This window comes from Xenopus laevis, chromosome 5L (genome assembly GCF_017654675.1).
Source record: "Xenopus laevis strain J_2021 chromosome 5L, Xenopus_laevis_v10.1, whole genome shotgun sequence".
Lineage (NCBI taxonomy): Eukaryota > Metazoa > Chordata > Amphibia > Anura > Pipidae > Xenopus > Xenopus laevis.
Window position 1 is genome coordinate 18704905 of NC_054379.1, and position 21959 is coordinate 18726863.

The 21959-nt window shown below is 41.8% G+C and overlaps 1 protein-coding gene across 1 annotated transcript in view; it reads right to left on the reverse strand.

Moving 5' to 3' along the window:
- ehd3.L (EH domain containing 3 L homeolog) overlaps positions 1–9830 on the reverse strand; it is a 37082-nt gene extending 27252 nt beyond the window's left edge. The window contains exon 1 of the mRNA XM_018262675.2: positions 9229–9830. Within this exon, the coding sequence (XP_018118164.1) occupies positions 9229–9452 (224 nt within the window). The 5' untranslated portion in view covers positions 9453–9830. The remainder of the gene's footprint in view (positions 1–9228) is intronic.
- Positions 9831–21959: the final 12129 nt, after the last annotated feature.

A 21959-nucleotide genomic window follows, 5' to 3' on the forward strand; every position in this document is an offset into this window, starting at 1 on the left:
AATTCATCATTAAACTGCTGCTCAATGAACAGTTTTCTCTGAACTGGGGTGTGAGGCTTATTAAAGGAGAAGGAAAGCTACAAAGGCAGTTTATTGCCAATAGATTAGCCACAATAGTGCAAGCTATAACACCATTTTTATTCTTTAGAATGCTTTAGAAGCTCTCTGTTTGTTTAGGATAGCAGCTGCCATATTAGTTTGCTGTGATATCACTTCCTGCCTGAGTCTCTCCCTGCTCGCTCATAGCTCTGGGCTCAGATTACAGCAAGGAGGGGAGGAGGGAGAGGGGCAGGGGGACAGGAGCAAACTGAGCATGCTCAAGCCCTAGCCCTGGCTGTTTAAGCTGAAAACAGGAAGTCTGATACAGAAGCCCATGAGTACACAATAGAAGGAAAGAAATGTGGTGTTTCTTTTGACAGAGGACTCAGAGTAGTTTGAGGGTTTACTGGTGTATTTATATAGACCTTTCTGACAAAGCTTGCTTAGTTTTAGCCTTTCCTTCTCCTTTAAGTACAGATGTTCTTGAATGCATGATGCCAAGGAACCATATTCAGTTACAGATCTCTCATTGCTTCTATCGAAACAGTTGGATAATGCCTATTTGCTTTCCTTGATACCCTGATGGCCCAAGCAGAATAACAGTGGGGGAAAAATTTAAGAATAATACCAATTTGCTCTCCTAAATAACCTTAACATTTCAGGAAGGCTAATGAGGGTGAGATTGGGGGATAAAACCCAGGTAGAAGAACTCTTATGTACCCCCGAAAGCACAAGTAAATGTTCAGATAGGGTGAGATTTGGGGAAAATGCCAATTTGTTCTCCTAGATACCCCTGAAACCTCAGGTAGAAGGTCAGTAAGGGTAAGATTTGGGGATAAACCCAAGTAAAAGAACAAGGAGGGTGAGATTTGGGGATAATGATTATTTCCTCTCTTATAAACACAGAATGTTCAGGTAGAAATTCAGATTGGGTGAGATTTTGGGATAATACTAATTTGCTCTGCTAGATACCCTTGAAACCTCAGGTAGAAGGTCAGTAAGGGTGAGATTTGGGGATAAACCCAAGTAAAAGAACAACAAGGGTGATATTTGGGGATAATGCATATTTGCTCTCTTACATACACCTGAAAGCCCAGGTAGAAATTCATATTGGGTGACATTTGGGGAAAATGCCAAATTGCTCTCCTAGATACCCTTGAAACCTCAGAAGGTCAGTAAGGGTGAGATTTGTGGATAAACCCCTGGTAGAAGAACAATGAGGGTGATATTTGGGGATAATGCCCATTTCCTCTCTTACATACACCTGAAAGCCCAGGTAAAAATTCAGATAGGGTGAGATTTGGGGATAATGCCAATTTGCTCTCCTAGATACCCTTGAAACCTCAGGTAGAAGGTCAGTAAGGGTGAGATTTGTGGATAAAACCCATGTAGAAGAAAGAGGGTGAAATTTGGGTATAATGCATATTTCCTCTCTTATATACATCTGAAAGCTCATGTAGAAATTCAGATACGGTGCTGGGGATGATTCCAATTTGCTCTCCTAGATACCCTTAAAACCTCAGGTAGAAGGTCGGTAATGGTGAGATTTGGGGATAAACCGAATTAGAGGGTGAGATTTGGGGATAATGCCTATTTCCTATGTTATATACACCTGAAAGCCCAGGTAGAAAGTCAGATTTGGAACACTATGTTTATCTTTATAACCACCCAAAATACTTTGATTTCTAAAACAAACAATGAGATGAATAATCAGGCTGAGCTTTCCCAGTTGTTATCCATAGCCCCTGGTCACACAGGAAGGTGCACCTCTAGCCCCAGGAGCCAATGAAATGCCTTGTTATTCCTCAGCTGAAACAAATTCTGGGGCATTTCTCCACTGCTAGATTTGTTAATAAAATCAAAGTACTTGAATGCAAATGTCATTGCTGCCACATCGTGGGAACTTCTATAGATGAAATGAAAAGTTCACACATCCAACTTGTTTTTCAGGCTCTAAATTGGCCCTAGGGCCTCTGGAGACAAGTCAGCACATTTGTTTTGCCTTAAATATGCTTGTTGGGGCATTGCTCTCCCTTTAATTTCAAGTGCCAAACACTCTACCCAAAGACAAAAACAGAACATGACCTTAGGCTAAGCTTCTGCATATGGAGAATATAAAGGTCATTAAAATTGAATTTAAATGTGTGTTAAAAAAAATGTAACGTGTTAATGGAGATCTAGATACTGGAAGGGAACACTTAGCTGTATAAATGGCAGTATCCTTGTAATTTATTAGGGATGCACCGAATCCACTATTTTGGATTCGGCCGAACCCCTGAATCCTTCGCAAAAGATTTGGCTGAATATCGAACCGAATCATAATTTGCATATGTGAATTAGGATTCGGATTCGGTTCAGCCGGGCAGAAGGATTCGGCCAAATCCAAATCCTGGCCGAATCCTGAATTGAATCCTGGATTTGGGCATCCCTATAATTTATTGCTCACAGATATCCTCCCGCCAGCTCACCCTTTCTCCACCCTTCTCTCTCTCTCTTTCTCTCCTTTAATCCTCCTGTTTCCCCCTGTATTCTAAAAAATGCAAAATAAAATCTTCAAAATTTTTATTAAAGAACATGGAAAACCACAACTGTGAGGGGTGGGTAGTTGGGGTATATGCCACTTTGTAAGGCCCCCTCTGGCAGACCCAGCCACGAACCTCTCCCTTCCTTCTGGCATCCTTATACAGTAAAATCCCACAATGCTTGTGATTTAGCCCGTTTTGCATTGGCAGCATAGGTATTTCCTTGTTCTAAGCACAATTCAGCAGGAACAGCCCCTAAGTTTGCTCATAGTCTGTACAGAGAGATACCATAAAACTATGGCAGCATATGTATTCCCCTGTACTAAGCACAATTCAGCAGGGACAGCCCCCTAAGTTTGCTCATTGTCTGTACAGAGAGATACCATAAAACTATGGCAGCATAGGTATTCCCCTGTACTAAGCATAATTCAGCAGGAACAGCCCCTACGTTTGCTCATAGTCTACAGAGAAATACCATAAAACTATGGCAGCATAGGTATTCCCCTGTACTAAGCATAATTCAGCAGGAACAGCCCCTAAGTTTGCTCATAGCCTGTACAGAGAGATCCCATAAAACTATGGCAGCATAGGTATTTCCCTATACTAAGCACAATTCAGCAGGAACAGCCCCCTAAGTTTGCTTATAGTCTGTACAGAGAGATACCATAAAACTATGGCAGCATAGGTATTCCCCTGTACTAAGCATAATTCAGCAGGAACAGCCCCTACGTTTGCTCATAGTCTACAGAGAAATACCATAAAACTATGACAGCATAGGTATTTCCCTGTACTAAGCACAATTCAGCAGGAACAGCCCCCCTAAGTTTGTACAGAGAGATACCATAAAACTGAAAGCCCTGCCTAAACATGCTTAGGAACATGGAACCTCGGACTCCGCACCCCAGGGATGAAGTAGACAATATCCCAGTCTGTCAGCAGCCCCATAACTTTCATTTTCACTACATAGCTTATTTCTAATGAGCAAGGGAAAAGCACAGTCGGAAACAACCTTCAGTGGCAAACAAACCTATTAACAGTGAGGTAATGCTTGAAATTATACTTGGTGCGAGGAAAAGGAAACTGCAAGTTATCTCCGAATACCACAGTCTAAAACGGATTTTCAGATAAACTTAACCTTTAAAACAAACACTGAGGCCTTCATTATTCAGTTAGAAAATAGTAAGTGCCAAGTACCCGCTGTAAAGGAGGCAGGGAGTTCCTCTGGGAAGAACACGCGGTATATGTATAGGACCAGATATCCAGAATGCTCAGGGTTTTCCAGATAAGGGATCTTTCCATAATTTGGAGCCTCATACCTTAAGTCTACTGACAAATCATTTAAACATGAATTAAACCCAAAAGGATTGTTTTGCCTGCAATAAGGATTCATTATATCTTAGTTGGGATCAAGTACACGGTTCTGTTTCAGTATTTGAGAGAAAATGGGAAACATTTTTAAAAATTTAAATTACAGGTATCGGATCGGTTATCCGGAAACCCGTTATCCAGAAAGCTCCGAATTGCTGAAAGGCCGTCTCCCACAGACTCCATTTTATCTGAATAATGCACAGTTTTGAAAACGATTTCCCTTTTCTCTGTGATAATAAAACAGTAGCTTGTACTTGATCCCAACTAAGATATAATTAATCCTTATTGGAAGCAAAAACAACCTATTGGCTTTATTTAATGTTTACAGGATTTTCTAGTAGATTTAAGGTATGAAGATCCAAATTACGGAAAGATCCATTGTCTGCACAGCCCCAGGTCCCAAATAATCCAGATTTTTAAAAACGATTTCCTTTTTCTCTGTAATAATAAAACAGTAGCTTGTACTTGATCCCAACTAAGATATAATTAATCCTTATTGGAAGCAAAACCAGCCTATTGGCTTTATTTAATGTTTACAGGATTTTCTAGTAGAAAATGAAGATCCGAATTACAGAAGGATCCGTTATCCGGAAAACCCCAGGTCCCGAGCAGTCTGGATAACAGGTCCCAAACCTGTTTTTGATTAAAATAAGGTCTATGGGTAATGGGCCTTCTTAATTAAGAGTTTTCTGGATAACAGATCCCATAGCTGTACTTCTGTGTAATTAACTGCTGAAATTTCTACTCTCTGCCCTGAATTCCCACCTTGCACCATTCACTGGCAAAATTTCTGTGTCTTCTGCCTGAAATCTGGGAACATTATATAGGATACCTTTATATTCTACATTCAGTTTGGGAATATGGACCAGACAGGAATTGACGTCCCACGGTGCCAGCGAGTGTCAATGTGCTGCCTCTGCTACATAACATCTCCCAGAATTACACATGCACAGCAATGCGCAATTAATCAGTATAATGAATACAGAGCAGGAAGTGCTGCCATCAGCTTGGTTTTGCAGCAGTGCTGGGAGTTGCAGTCCCTATAAATATCTACATCAGATAGGGATCAACTGGGTGGGTCAGTTGTACATGTGGCCCCTCAGTATGAATGGGAGGTAGCACTCATATCCAGTGTCAGGCATTATACAGTATAATCATATCCAGTGTCAGGCATTATATAATCATATCCAGTGCCAGGCATTATATAATCATATCCAGTGTCGGGCATTAATGTGACAGTTGTGAACTTTGACCTGCCCTTCCACAGTCACCCAAGGAGAAAAGGAAATTGTGAAGGAAACGGCAAAAACGTATCTTTCTGTATCCTGCTCTTCCCCCATGACCCAGCAATAAACAACCCTGAACTGTTGGGTGGGCATAAACAGGGATCAATCAGTCCTGGGTCAGTTACTGGATACTTTAAAGGAGAAACAAACCTTTAATAAAAAATACCTACCCCCCTGCCCTATGTAGACCCCCCTCCCCCCCAGCCTAACTGCCTCCCGGGTAAATGCTCATAACTCGTTACTTACCCCTCCGTGCAGCTTCTGTTCATCGGAGTTCACGGGCGCCATCTTCTTCTCTTCGGAAATCTTCGGCGTGACACTGGCAAATGGCGCATGCGCAGTTGGAGCAATTTTCTTTGTCTCGACAACTGCGCATGCGCCGAAACTCACGAAATTGCTGAATCGCCAGTCTCATTCCAAAGATAACCAATGTGGCTGAAGATGGCGCCCGTGAACTCCGCTGGACAGAATCTGCACCGAAGGGTAGGTAAGGAATTATGGGTATTTGCCCGGGGGGGGGCAGCTAGGCTTGGGGGAGGGGGTCTTTGTATGGTAGGGGGGTAGGGTATTTTTTATTAAGAGTTTGTTTCTCCTTTAAAGTTTTGCTAGCTGAACTGTGGAGTCGGAGTCGTGGAGTCTGGAGCAATTGAGTTGGACAGGGACAGATTTTCTCCTTTTTTGCAGCTTGAATGGCTGCCCCCATGCCTATACAGCAGCTTGTTTAAATAAACTATAGTAGTCTTTCTGAAGCAAACATACAGCTTTTACCAGTGCAGAGCAACAGGACATTATATTTTAATTACTTTAATACACTTTCCGTTTTTGGTGGTACTGTTCCTTTAAAATCTGAGAAGCTCCTGCTTTGAGGCCACTGGGAGCAACATCCAATGGGTTGGTGAGCAACATGTTGCTTGTGAGCCACTGACTGGGGACCACTGCTCTAGGTAATAAAAGACATAATCAGGACTAAACTAACCTGTAGCCAATCAGAGCACAGGTTTAGACCAACTTTTAGCAAATCAGAGCATAAGAATGTTTATAGGGCTAAAGCAACCCATAATCAATTAAACCTTCAAAGAACTAGACCACCTTGTGGCCTAACATAGCACCAGAAAGACACAGAGCTAGACCAGTAGCCAATGAGATCAGTAGAAATTTCACAGAGCTAGACTAAGAACTAGACTAAGAACTAGACTAAGAACTAGACTTAGAACTAGACTAAGAACTAGACGAAGAACTAGACGAAGAACTAGACGAAGAACTAGACTAAGCGGTTTTCCTACTACATAGAAATACCTTGTAAAAGTGCAAAATAACTATTTCAATTTGTTCATGTTCTTGTGGTGTTGCTACCAGACAAGAGCACAACAATAACTGGGCACATTAGGATCTATGTTCCCAAAGTGGTTTAGTATTTCTGCTTCATTCTTGGTTAGAAAGGGAAATTCTTATGTTTCCTGAAGTCATCAGAAACAAATGAACAGATAAGTGTAATACAGTATGAGCACTCTGGAAGGTACAGGATTATGCTGTGTCTGGCCCCAAGTTATATCCTTAGTCATCTTCACAACTATATCAGCCATAATTCACCTACCCTGAGAACATTATCCTCTCTATTTCTTCTCCAAGAACATCATCATTGCAACCTACTCCAAAATAAAATAATTTACACCTGTCCCAACAATGGCACCTTGTCTATTCTTCCAGAACAGCATAATCTCACCTTTCCATCATCCTTCCTCAATGTCATCATGTCTTAATATTACCTTGTCTTACCCATGCCACCTTCCCCAACAATGTCACCCTGTGCCACCAACACAATATCATCTTGCTTTCCCCAATATCATCCTTTCCATATTCACGTCATCCTGCGTTACCTTTCCCAAACAACATTATCCTGTCTAGCCTGTCCAACGTTCTCCTGTCTAGCACTATCATGTGCCACATTCCCTAACATCATCATCCTTTTACCTTTACCAACCACATCATTCTTGCTTTCCAACAAACTCATACTTCATCATCCCTTGCAAACATATACAGCAAACATCTCCAGCAACCTCATTCTGTGCCACCTTCCTCAGCAAACTAATCACCGTCCCCAGCGGCATCATCCTGTGCCACCTTTCCTTGTATCACCTTGTACCCACCATACCTACACTATCAACATTAGCCATTAGCTCTATATATGGGAGCACAACCAGCTCTACCAATAAGTTTTGGAAAGAAGCCTATCATCTCTATCTATCTGTGCCAGAGACCTGAGCCCATCAGCCCTACAGACCTGAGCCCCTCAGCCCTACCGACCTGAGCCCCCTCAGCCCTACCGACCTGAGCCCCCTCAGCCCTACCGACCTGAGCCCCCTCAGCCCTACAGACCTGAGCCCCTCAGCCCTACAGACCTGAGCCCCTCAGCCCTACAGACCTGAGCCCATCGGCCCTACAAACCTGAGCCCATCGGCCTTACAGACCTGAGCCCCCTCAGCCCTACAGACCTGAGCCCCTCAGCCCTACAGACCTGAGCCCCCTCAGCCCTACAGACCTGAGCACCTCAACCCTACAGACCTGAGCACCTCAACCCTACAGACCTGAGCCCTACAGAACCTGAGCCCCTCAGCCCTACAGAACCTGAGCCCCTCAGCCCTACAGACCTGAGCCCCTCAGTCATACAAAGTTACATGGGACCTTCAGTAGAGATCCCCTTCACTGCTACAAAAACAAATCCATCAGACTTACAAAGTGAGACCACCAGTCAAACAGGAGGCTATCTACTATTGTTAAATGCATGATTTGTGCCAGACTCGGTTATTTTGTTAGATTTTGTTTGTGGTGAAATCAATTATTTGAGTGAAGAAAACAGGGTTCTGGCTACAACGTAGCTTGCAAACCGTTCATATAGCTGTTAGTATTCCAGGAGTCTGTGCAACCCCTAAGGTAATCTGAAGAAATGTAGAGCAAATGGAACAAACAGCTTGAAGGCAGTAATTTGTAACTGCAAAATTTTCTTTTTATTTTAGCAGTGTAAAACACACACTTTGTGTTTTACACTGCTAAAATAAAAAGAAAATTTTGCAGTTACAATTATTTGAGTGAGCTCAAATACATTTGCAAGGGACGTCATTCAAAATCAGACTCCTACATGGTGAAAAGAATGACGACAGATAGAAACTGAGATTAATCTGATTATTTAAAAATGGCAAAGCATTTTTAATTGATTGTATTTAGAAAATGTCTTATTTATTTGTGAAGCTTATATTAAAGAGGAACTATTGTGAAAATGAAAATTTGATATAAACTTCATCATACTGAAGTAAGAAACTTTCTAAATAAACAAAGCATCTGTTCCTCTTCATTCGCTCTTCATGCAGCATCTCTTATAGGAGATGAATAACAGCTCACTCATATAACTGATTCCAGTACAAACAAAATCTAACAAAATAACTGCCTTTTGCACAAATCCTGCATGTAGAGAGACATGATGACTGGTGATTTTAATAGAGTGAGCGCTAATACATCTTCTAGGCAAAAGGAGCCCCCCTATAAGAAATATTGGATTGAACTGCTGCATGAAGACAGAATGAGGAGAAATAGATGCAGAGGGAGGAATAATGAAGATAAACTTGATTATTTCAGAAACGGTACAGAATTTTTAATTGATTGTATTTAGAAAGTTTCTTTTTTTCAGTGTGCTGAGGCTAATATTAAATTTTAATTTTTATAATAAATCCCCTTTAAATTTTCATTCTGGCGACAGTTCCCCTTCAAGGCTACAAGTCGGTAACTGTTGCATTGATGTAGGCGTGTCACAGAAGAGAGTCAGGCTTTTCCATAAGAGTGGAGTCCATAGACCCAAGATACAGGAACAGTCTCAACATGCTTGCATACCTATCAACTGTCCCGTTTTCAGAGGGACAGTCTTGACAGCTCAACCCGCAGTCCCTTGCTTGTACTGGAAAGTCCCGATTTTCTCTGCACTAAACCCCACAAACCCTGAGCAGTACTACAAGCCCCATTACCTGATGAAGCTGGTCTTCCCTGTAGAGTACTGTCCAACCAGCAGGACCATGGGCTTGTTATCAAAATCTGCATCCTCCAGAGCCGGCGAATGAAATTCATGGAATTTGTAATATTCTTCCAGGGGGAGCAGCTTGGTCTTGTAGAGCTTCCTCAGGCCATCGCTGACTGTCTGGAACACCTCAGGGTCCTTCTTGCGGTCATCAGTCCCCAGCCAGCTGAACATGTTGGACTGCACTAACTGGAGCTGCCAAGGGAAGGTTCTCTGCAGGGAGTGACTCCTACTGATCCCCTGGGATCTGCAAAATCAAATCTCTCCTTTTTTCCCACTATATTACCAAAAAAATGGATCCCACTCCTATTTAGCTTTGGTTTTCAGCTCTAAAAATCTATAAAACCCTGCAAGGAGCCCAATGCTATGCAAGTGCAAAGATAAATGTGCCCCCTCAGAGCTGTGTGCACCAATATGCCTCTCCCAGAGCTCTCATGTCATCCCATACAAGAGAAGACACAGATATACAGCAGTGCTATCCCCAGTTGGATTTTAACAGCCAGCTTCCCAGGAAACTGACCTTCACAGGAAGTGCCCATCTCCTGGCAGAGCGTCCAGACTGTTGCATAGGAATGAAGCCGGAGGGGGCGGGGGCAAGTCTAACGAGGTGCGGCCAGCTTAGCTCCTCAGTACTGCAGTGTAGAGAAATGATCTGCAGCTTCATGTACGTGTTATGCTAGCGGCACCTACAGGAGAGAGTCTGCAATAGCATTCTACATCCCCTGTACCTATAAATAAACCTTCAGAGGTAATAAGGCAATTGTTTAAATAAGTGTGTGTGTGTGTGTGTGGCGCCTGCAGCATGCCGGGAAACCTGTCTTATTGTTCTAACTATATTAGCTTTAATTTCATCATTTAATTTCTGTGCAGCAGCCTGCCCTAACTCTTTCAACTGAAGGGAAGGAAAACATTGAAATCTGAAATAGAATTAGAAGTCACCGAGAGGTTCTGTGACCATATAAAGGCACAAGGCTGCAGGCTGAGTTATACAGGGAACTCTGAGTATCACTCATGTATTATAAGGGATAATGTACCCCCTACTGTAAATTATAAGGATATTAGAAGTCACTGAGGGGTTCTGTGACCATATAAAGGCACAAGGCTGCAGGCTGAGTTATACAGGGAACTCTGAGTATCACTCATGTATTATAAGTGATAATGTACCCCCTACTGTAAATGATAAGGATATTAGAAGTCACTGAGGGGTTCTGTGACCATATAAAGGCACAAGGCTGGAGGCTGAGTTATACAGGGAACTCTGAGTATCACTCATGTATTATAAGGGATAATGTGCCCCCTACTGTATTACCATATAGTAGTTAGGAAAACCTGACTATGTACCCGCCTGATTTTGTAATTTCCTCAAGTTTTTTCTAGAATCTTTATACACTACAAGGCGTCATCTTGTTTTTCCAGTAAAACAAGAACAACTAGTATAAAAAGTAAAACAAAAATGCAGAAAAATTAGGAATATGTTTATTGTGTAAAATATAAATGATCATTTTTACAAAAAGTGCCTGTAACCGGAGGGACATTCTGCAGCAGAGGCATACGAAGTGCCCTCTTCTGGACTGTAATGGTATTGCATGATTTCATTTAAATGTGAAAACGGTGTTCACTTTGCAGTTGGTCACTTTTTAGCGTTTTCCTATTTTAAATGCAACATTATGTAGTGAAGCTGTTCAGTGGGACATTCTGATACGCCTCCCCATCCCTTTTCCATCCTATGGTCGGTGATTGGTGCAACTAATACACATTTGCCTTGTGCATTTTTGCCACCTTCTAAGCATTTGTTTGAATCTTAAAGGGATCCTGTCATCGGAAAACATGTTTTTTTTCAAAACGCATCAGTAATAGTGCTACTCCAGCAGAATTCTGTACTGAAATCCATTTCTCAAAAGAGCAAACAGATTTTTTTTATATTCAATTTGAAATCTGACATGGGGCTAGACATTTTGTCAATTTCCCAGCTGCCCCCAGTCATGTGACTTGTACCTGCACTTGAGGAGAGAAATGCTTTCTGGCAGGCTGCTGTTTTTCCTTCTCAATGTAACTGAATGTGTCTCAGTGGGACATGGGTTTTTACTATTGAGTGTTATTCTTAGATCTACCAGGCAGCTGTTATCTTGTGTTAGGGAGCTGTTATCTGGTTACCTTCCCATTGTTCTTTTGTTTGGCTGCTGGGGGGGGGAAGGGAGGGGGTGATATCACTCTAACTTGCAGTACAGCAGTAAAGAGTGATTGAAGTTTATCAGAGCACAAGTCACATGACTCGGGGCAGCTGGGAAATTGACAATATCCCTTTCCCATGACAGTATCCCTTTAACACCTTACATCTTAAATCTGAGTTGTTTTCAGAGACCTAATGACTTAACCTAAGATGGAGTGCAGGAAAAAAAATACTTTTCGAGAGCTGAAATTTTACATGCAGGAAAATTCTGTGGATTTGGTTGATCCTGGGGTCTGATTAACTCTTACTTAACTCTTACCATTGCTATCTCTGTAATCGCACCACAGCAATTAATAAGAAGTTTATCAGGAACTGTTTTGTGTAGGTGGGACAGCCTCCTCTTATAGATATATATAGTGTATTACTTTGGAAGCATTTGGGTTGGGTCTTTTCAGCCAGCTGGTGATGGATGTGGAATTTGGCTTCTATAGAAACTAGAGTTTTGGGAGAATGGGTGGAACAGCATTAAAGAGTGATTGAAGTTTATTAGAGCACAAGTCACATGACTTAGGGCAGCTGGGAAATTGACAATATGTCTAGCCCCATGTCAGATTTCAAAATTGAATATAAAAAAATCAGTTTGCTCTTTTGAGAAATGGATTTCAGTGCAGAATTCAGCTGGAGCAGCACTAATAACTGATAAATTTTGAAAAAAAAAATTTCCCCATGACAGTATCCCTTTAACGCCTTAAATCTTAAATCTGAGTTGTTTTCAGAGACCTAATGACTTAACCTAAGATGGAGTGCTGGAAAAAAAAACACTTTTCAAGAGCTGAAATTTTACAGAATGCAGGAAAATTCTGTGGATTTGGTTGATCCTGGGGTCAGATTAACTCTTACTTCAGACCAACTACAATTTGTTTCAGAATATTAATTGCCACATGAATTTATATTTAAAGTGAATGTGAACCCCTTTTGCACATTATCCTTTGATCCATTGCTATCTCTGTTATCGCACCAAAGCAATTAATAAGAAGTTTATCAGGAACTGTTTTGTGTAGGTGGGACAGCCTCCTCTTATATATATATATAGTGTATTACTTTGGAAGTATTTGGGTTGGGTCTTTTCAGCCAGCTGGTGATGGATATGGAATTTGGCTTCTATAGAAACTAGAGTTTTGGGAGAATGGGTGGAACAGGGTTAGATGCAGGTGAATCAAGCTGGGACCTGTCCAACTGCATCAACCTCCTCTTGCCTTTGATAATTACAGTAACAATTCCATGATTAAACTTTCAGCAGAATGATAACATCTATTATGACGTCTGAATTTGAAGCTAAAGCAAATGATTTGTGCTTCTATTGTTATATTCATTTCAAAGCTCTTCTAGGGTAAAGAACACTGCAACCCAAGATACTGATGAACCCTATTCCAGGTCAAACCATTGGATTTTGTTAAACTACAACTTCCTTGAGTTGTCAGGAGCTGCTGGGAGTTGGACATGATTGCACCAAGTTTCCATTGTTTGTGTCATTTGTTTCAAGGAATATTTAAATCTAACTTCCTGGTCTTACTTGATACAGTTAGAAATGGAAAAGGATAAGGAAAATACATTTATAGATTTGGTTTCTCATCTTCCTCGGACATGTTCTGCAGTATCAGACGTTGCTTCAGTGCCAGTGGCCCAGAAATCAGTGCAGGTTCCTCCAATCAGGAGCCTCCCTGCATAGAGTGTGTGCTCTATTTCTTTGGGGCCCCTGACCACCAATGTTTTAAACTTGTAGGAGGGCCCAGGCCACCAATGTTTTTTTTTTTTAAATTTGTTAGAGGGGGGTTCAACCAGGAGTGCAGCCCTAAGGGCAGAGACAGACGAGAAGATTCGGGAGATTTAGTCATCCGCAAGTCACAAATCGACTCTTCTGCGGGACGATTAATCTCCCTGAACTGCCTCCCCGCCGGCTAGAATCGAAATCGCTGGTGAGATGGCACTCGGAGTGCTTTGTTTTCCGAAGTTGCCTAACAAGGAAAATATGGGTGACTTCAGAAAACGAAGCAATCCGAGTGCCATCTAGGGTTGCCACCTTTTCTGAAAGATTTTACTGACCGGTGGGGGGGTGGGAACAAAAGGGGCAGTCTGCGATGCAAAAGGGGTGGAGCCACACACTGTGATGCAAAAAGGGGCGGGGCAGCATCGCAAGATGGCCAGAAGGCCGAAAAAAAAGGTAACTTCTGAATGAATTGGGGGTGGGCCAAGGGCTTTTTTTTTAAGGGTATTACAAATTTACTTGCAACTACATTGCCGGTAAATTTGTAATACCGGTCAAGACCTTGGCAGGTGTTTTACTGGCTAGGCCATCCCGCTAGCCATTTAGATTCTAGCCGGTGGGGAGGAAGTTCGGGGAGATTAGTCGCCCGAAGTAGAGGCGATTTGTCGCTGGGCGACTAATCTCCCCGAATCTTCTCATATGTCTCTGCCCTAAAAGTAATACCTGTCAGGGGGTGAAAAATAACTTAGATATGCAATTGTGATTGGTTGGGTGGCTTTGGGCCAACATAACATACTTCTAGCAAGCCTCCTACCTGCTTAGCATGTCCCCACAATCCCCTGCCTCTCCAGTATTTGTTCCAGCAAACAATCATTGTTATGTATATATCCAACTTTGGGCCATATTCAATTCTGTAAGAAAAAGCTTTCTCCAGTTTTATCACGTGGCAAATCCTGGACGAGATGCAATTCAAGGAGAAAAAACTTTTCTCCAAAGTCAGCTCCAGTCCCTAGAGTTTTCAGGTGATAAGCTGTGAGATAAGTTTTTCTGAATTGCTTCTTAAATTGAATCCCGTCCATGAGTTTCACGGCATAAACCTTTATCTCAGTGAATTGAATCTGGCCCTTTATTCTCAAGATTCTATATAAAACGTGGGAGAAGAGCACTGGCACACATGGGGTTAAATCACACATGTAACCAGAGCAGTGATCCAACAGCTTTCAAAAGGTTCCCGGGAGTTGGGGAAGATCGGATTGTGCTGTGTTATTGTGATTATGCAAGAGATGCCATTAGGATGTTGACAGGGTGAGCTCAGGATGCCACAGGGTTGGATCACGTGTAGGAAGGCTATTGTGTAAATTTCATTTGCCCTGTTACATTTAGCTGCCCTGACTCAGACCCTGTGCTTAATTAAGGGATATGATCTTAATACTTATCTAACAGCAGCATTACACTAGCTTCATACATAGGGAGCTGTGAGCCCCCCAGCAGTGTGCCAGGCAGGGGAGTGCAGGGATTATGCAAATGCTGAACTGGAACTGCGTGGGCAGAATCAGGTGCAATGAGTACTACGCCCAGCCATCCATTTTCCTTCTAGGAATCCTCACCACAAGCCGGAAGCCACGACCACAAGTTGCTAAATAAACATACGGGCAGGCTAATTGGCTCCTGATAAAACTGGCTCTCGTGTGATAGGGACTTTAGAAGCTGATGGCACGGGCACTGATGGGAACGATGTTTAATATCTGTAAAGAGTTGCTGAATATGTTGGTGCTAAATAAAGAAAGGATTATAACCAGTGATGGACGGATTTTTCCGCCAGGCATGGAATCGCCACAAATTTCTGCACTTCGCCACCTGCAATTTTTTTTTCCAAGAAAGTGGTGCAAATATTCGCTGCGGAAAAATTGGCTGTGACAAAAAAGTTTTTGTTTTTGTCGCCCGCATGAAAATTCAGTCAGAAGAAAAAGGCAAATAATTCTAAAACTATAAAAAATACATAATGAAAACCAATTACATTTTTTTTAGAATTGGCCTCTCTATAGCAAAATAAAAGTTAACTTAAAAGTGAAGCACCCCTTTAAAATATATATACTGTATATACTGTTATATAACTAGAAAAACGTGACATTAAATTGCACACGTGGAACAGACACCATGTTTTCATTGACCGATGACCGCAGCTACGGCACATTCTCAATGTGGCAAGATAAATAGTGGTTTAGGGTGTGGGCCTTTCTTACTGAAGGCATCAGTCATGGACAGTAGTTAATGTCTGCAGATGAAAGATGGATTTCACTTTCTTGTCACCTTACATCCCGTACCATTCCCTGAGTAGCCGTGTTATTGTCTCCCGTGCTGTTGTTTTGAGAATGACTTACAAGGAAAATATTCCTTTCATGTACTCTTGTTTCACAACCTATTGTTACAGAAGGGTGTTGAGTGCATGTGCACTTAGCGCTCTTCTTAATGTACATATGTCCTGACTCACGAGACTGGAGAGGCAGTATTACTCTATAGGAAGATCTTGTGGACTAAAGCAGGAAACCCTCTTAACTCTACTTTCATGTATCTCCAAAAACAATGATATTGATTCTACCTCTTGCCACCATCAATGATTTAATTACTTTCTTCGTTGGCATAGATTCTAAAAAGGAATCCAAAAACAGCTGTAGGACTTCTCCAGGCACGGTTTTGAAATCCCTCCAAACACGGAGTCTTCTAAGAACGTTCACTTGTTATTACAATATGGTTTCCAGAGTTCTATTTATTAAACGCAGGGCACGGTTACATGAAGTTCTTCCACAGACAAAGTTTGTGTCTGATAAGGTGAGGTCCTTCAGGACAAAAGTTTGTCTACAGGCACGAGGAGCCTTCTACAAACATGGTTTGTTATAGCTAATAGGTGGTTTAGATATTGATATCCCTTTCCCAGGAATGGTTACCCAGGGTCCCTTTTTCATGGAATGATGTATCTCTCCAGGCAATGTTAATTCAAAGACACCAATCTCTTAGGCATGATTTGAGGTCCTTCTGAGGCAGAGTTAGTGAGTAGACGAGGTATATCGGAACAAAAATCCATCTATGTTCATGGTTGCTTTTCCAGCAGAGATATCAATTCTGCATGTATGGTTAACTGGGATCTCTTCTTTTATGTAGAATATATTTTCATATATCAGCAATGGTCATCTAAATTCCTATCTTTAGGCTCTGATAGTCTGATACCTTTGCACACATCTCTTCTCTTGACACAGTAAACGGAGGTACATTTTGAAAGACAGATTTCTGCTCTTCAGGCATCGTTACCTGAGGTTATTTTTCTAGCACTAACATCCTTTCTCCAAACATGGTTACCTATGGACTTAGGCACTGTTATCCCTTCAACAAGCAAGACTGCCTAAGAACATATCCTGAGGCACTGATACCCCTTCTCCAAGCATAGTTACCTATGAACTTATCCTTAAGCACTGATACCCCTTCTCCAAGCATAGTTACCTATGAACTTATCTGTAGGCAGTGATACCCCCTTCTCCAAGCATAGTTACCAATGAACTTATCCTTAGGCACTGATACCCCTTCTCCATGCATAGTTACCTATGAACTTATCCGTAGGCAGTGATACCCCCTTCTCCAAGCATAGTTACCTATGAACTTATCCTGAGGCAATGATACCCCCTTCTCCAAGCATAGTTACCAATGAACTTATCCTTAGGCACTGATACCCCTTCTCCAAGCATAGTTACCAATGAACTTATCCTTAGGCACTGATACCCCTTCTCCAAGCATAGTTACCAATGAACTTATCCTTAGGCACTGATACCCCCTTCTCCAAGCATAGTTACCAATGAACTTATCCTTAGGCACTGATACCCCTTCTCCAAGCATAGTTACCAATGAACTTATCTGTAGGCAGTGATACCCCTGTCTCCAAGCATACTTACCTATGAACTTATCCTTAGGCAATGATACCCCTTCCTTAGGCAGTGATACCCCTTCCTTAGGCAGTGATACCCCTTCTACAAGCATAGTTACATATGAAATTATCCTTTGGCACTGATACCCCTTCTCCAAGCATAGTTACCTATGAACTTATCCTTAGGTACTGATACCCCTCCTCAAATCATATCTACCTATGAATTTATCCTTAGGCACTGATACCCCTTCTCCAAGCATAGTTACCTATGAACTTATCCTGAGGCACTGAAATCCCTTCCTTAGGCAGTGATACCCCCTTCTCCAAGCATAGTTACATATGAGCTTATCCTTTGGTACTGATACCCCTTCTCCAAGCATATCTACCTATGAACTTATCCTTAGGCACTGAAACCCCTTCCTTAGGCACTGATACCCCTTCTCAAAGCATGCGACTTATGAACTTAACCTTAGGCCTTGTGAGTCACTCCACTTCCCTCATGTCCCAACATGCATAAGGCTACCCAAGATAGCTGCCTTGACCACTGTAAAAGTGTTATGGGCACTTATGGGAAAACACGCAACTCACGTTTGCATCTAGTCAGTGGCTAATGCAAGAGACTCGCCTGTTGTAGAGAAGGATTCAGCAGATCATGCTTTGTTGGTGATGCCACGTTAATCCTTTCTAAGTGTTATTACGAAGGTGTTGACAGAAGAGGAAATACTGAAACTTTACCAGCAGAATGTTCTTAGCATTCATTTGATGCCGTCGGCTGAGTATTTACCCTAGTAGATAAATATATTCATTATCATCCTGTAACATCTGGCACAGTAGTAAGTCATGCATCTCCTAATTGGTTTACCAGAAACTATGGAGTTTTGAATTTTTGGATATAAGCCTTTACCTGCCAATACAAGACTTTGCCTGCATAGCTTACAATCTAATTTCTTGTGAAAGTAATAGAGGAACCAGTCTCAGGCGACTGCTTATCATGATCAGGCGATATTTTGACAACAAATACAAGATGTTAATTGGCACCAGAGCTGACTCCCTGGTCTAATAAGCAAATAGAACCTGAGACTGCAGAGGTTACGCTTTATTTTATGACAAAAACAAACAAGGAAACAGAGTTAAACAATGCCACAGCCTTCGCTGGTATTATATCAAATTTACACACCATAAAGTTTATATAATTGTGCAAGTTTTTGAACTTATTCAGAATTTTAATCTTTGTTTAATAATAATAAATAATACTGAGAATAACACTCATTCTTATTGAGCAACATCAGCGACTGTACATTAAATGAATCAGAGTTGACGTCACAAAGTTCGACCCTCTCTTTCTCTCTCTGCAGCAAGATTAAGGAATATTCATTATGTTTATTATTTGATGTTACAATGCGTAAACAGGGGGCAAAATGCCCAGCAATAACAAAATAATTTGCATATGGAGCAATTTGGACTGAAAAGCACCGGTTTCGCTTTCATGTCAATGGGAGGCAGTTTGTGGCCAATTTTAAAGCTAATGCAAGGCTATGACACCCAGCCAATTTCTGTATCTGAATTTCTTGTATATTTTAGGTACCCCTCCCCCCCATGACTTCAATGGAACAACATGGCACCATAGGCTAAGGAACCCCCTATCCCCCCAGGATGTAACCCTACCATTCAATTAAAACACAGAGACGTATTTTGGCAAAAATCTGTGGAGGTCACAGGCTTTATTTAACAGTTTAAGCATCAAGGACTAGGTACACCCTGACCCCAGCTGAGGGCTCTTATTCTCCAAACGTGGGCTCACTGCCCAAAAAATTGTAATCTCAAAAAACGTGGGCTCACTGCCCACAAATTGGTCAAACATGAAGCAGTGATCATGGGGCCGAGCGCCCTCCGTGAACGCTTTTTAGCCCATCCCCCTGCTTCCTCATTGTGCATAAATGGCGCTAACCCAGTCTCTTGCATGCCTCAGACAAGACCGTGCAGTCCAAATCTGATGCACACTTGCGACTCCATAAAGGTAAGCCTGCACCATGACCAACTCGTACTCCTAGAGCCGCACTGAAGCACACTGGCTCAATACCACCTTGATCTTCCCTGAGCCGCAGCTGACCCAGGCAAGTACTGTTGACCACCACAGATAATGGTACTCCAGAGGAAGGCAAAAACTCTAGCGATTTTCAGCCAATTAGCGCTACAAGAAAAATTCCTTCCTGACCCCATCCAGGCGATCGGTCGTAAAACACCCCGGAGCACTGTTGTTTCAAATGGGTTGGTTTCAAAGTCCTTCTGATTGGACAAACCCAGTCCCAGGGTGAGGAGGGTTCTTGGCACTACATTACCCAGCATCACCCCTTATCCCAGGGGCTGGAATTCAAATATTATGAGATTTTCGAAATACACATTATATATCCATTAATTTTATATCAACACTTTTATTTCTCCTATGGGGTACCTGGGAGCCTCAGGGCAAGTACTACACTATTGCTTAATCTGGTGCAGTTTTTGGCAGGACATGAGCACTGAACCCGTGCTGTAAGTACTAAACAGTATATATAGGCACATAATATAGAAATGTGCCAATTGTCAGGGGTATTTTATTTTAAATAAACTCTTCCCTAGGATCGGGACTTGCCTTTAGTTTTGGTGGACTCGGGGCAAAGATTACTGCTGGGACCACATTACCGAAAAGTAATACTGTCCAGCCTTGATTGAGGGTCAGGACTAGGGGTAGAAAAAGGAGGCATATGCCTAGGGAGCAATGGCAGGGGATTCTATTCCCCCCTTTTATCAAAGTGGTGAGTGGGGGTGGTGCTGTTTTGATGAGTCAGTGGAGAGGCAGGTGGACAATTGAGTGGAAAGTGACATTGGGGGCAGTACCTCTTGGCCCAACTCTGTTTGTGGCAGTTCAGATTTTTTAAACTATTTTAATCTACTGCCAGCAGCTAAAGCCTTTGTTCTGTAAACTGCAAATCATTAACAAATGAGGAGCAGCAGGCAGGAAAACAGAAATATGAAGTGTTAGTACCTCCCTTTTTCCCTATTGTCTCCATCTTCCCCTACTCTCTAAATCTGTCGCTATTGCCGCCATCTTCCCCTACTGCCTCCATCATTCCCTATTGTCTCCATCTTGGCCTACTGTTTCCATCTTTTCCTATTGTCTCCATCATTCCCCATTGTCTCCATCTTTCCCCATTGTCTCCATATTTTCCTATTGTCTCCATCGTGCCCTAGTCTTGTTTCTATTGTCTTCATCATACCCTACTTTTTGCATCTTGCCCTAGTATCTCCATTTTTCCCTACTGTCTCCATCTTGCCCTACTGCCCTACTGTCCTTACAGTGTCCATCTTGCCTTATCATTGGCATCTTGACCTAAGATCTCAATCTTGCCCTATTGTGGGCATCTTGTCCTACTCTTTGCATCTTGCCCTACTGTCTCAATCCTCTCTAATTGTTGGTATGTTGCCTTAGCATCTCCATCTTCCCCTACTGGTGGTATCCACTGCCCTCCCACCACGACCCCTGCGCTGGATGGCGACTACCCTTGCTGTTTTTTTCTTGTAGATTGTGACACTACAAAAGGTTGTTTATTCTGGAATCTCTGCACCTTAGAATAAATTGGGCGTGGCTCAGTGCGTAAGATGTGAGTGAGAGTTCTATTTTGGGAAAGAGTTTTATTCTAGGTAGCTGGGCTTTTCTTCCTTACTCTGCTCTCTATGACCATGGATGTGAATCATGTATAAATTGTGAACTACAATAAATTGAGCTGTAATATAAGCAGTGCTCTATAAAGTGTGTCTTTAAAGGGAAGCTTCACCCCAAAACTGTCCTTATTAATGAAAATGTAATTCTAAGCAACTTCCAATATGCAAGTTAATTATTTATAAATGTCATAATACTGAAAGCAGTCTAGCTGTTTTTCTGCACTGTTAGTTCTGACTCCAGAAACAATGTATCAAGGGGCCAAACAATTAGCTCTGTCCGATATAGCCCAGAAAGTAACTGATATTTATGTGTATGCCAACCCTTACTGGCAGCTGACTACAGTATGCCTGGGTTCATGGTTTACGAAACAATAAATCGTTCACTTTGGTAGATAATATTATCAATCACGTAATGATTATTTCCTCACTGTTCCATTGAGATTCAGTTTAGATATAGTTAATACTGACCTCTAATGGTAGCATCCTTAAATGCAGATTTTTCACATTCCAGTTTCATATTCAGCATTTACATCCGGTGTTACTGGGTTTATATGAGATAATCACCCCGTGACTGAAAGTTACACAGAGGTTTTGACATACATGAGCTACTCGCGATTATATATTAGGGATGCACCGAATCCACTATTTTGGATTCGTCCGAACCCCTGAATCCTTTGTAAAAGATTCGGCCGAATCCCAAACCGAATCCTGGATTCGGTGCATCCTTAATTTATATATATATATATATATATATATATATATATATATATATATATATATATATATATATATATATATATATTTGTTTGGGGTTCTGTGACCATATAAAGGCACAAGGCTGCAGGCTGAGTTATACAGGGAACTCTGAGTATCACTCATGTATTATAAGGGATAATGTACCCCCTACTGTAAATGATAAGGATATTAGAAGTCACTGAGGGGTTCTGTGACCATATAAAGGCACAAGGCTGCAGGCTGAGTTATACAGGGAACTCTGAGTATCACTCATGTATTATAAGGGATAATGTACCCCCTACTGTAAATGATAAGGATATTAGTAGTCGTTGAGGGAGTCTGTGACCATACATATTATTTCACTCACTGCTTTCTGTTTTATTAGAACACAGGATT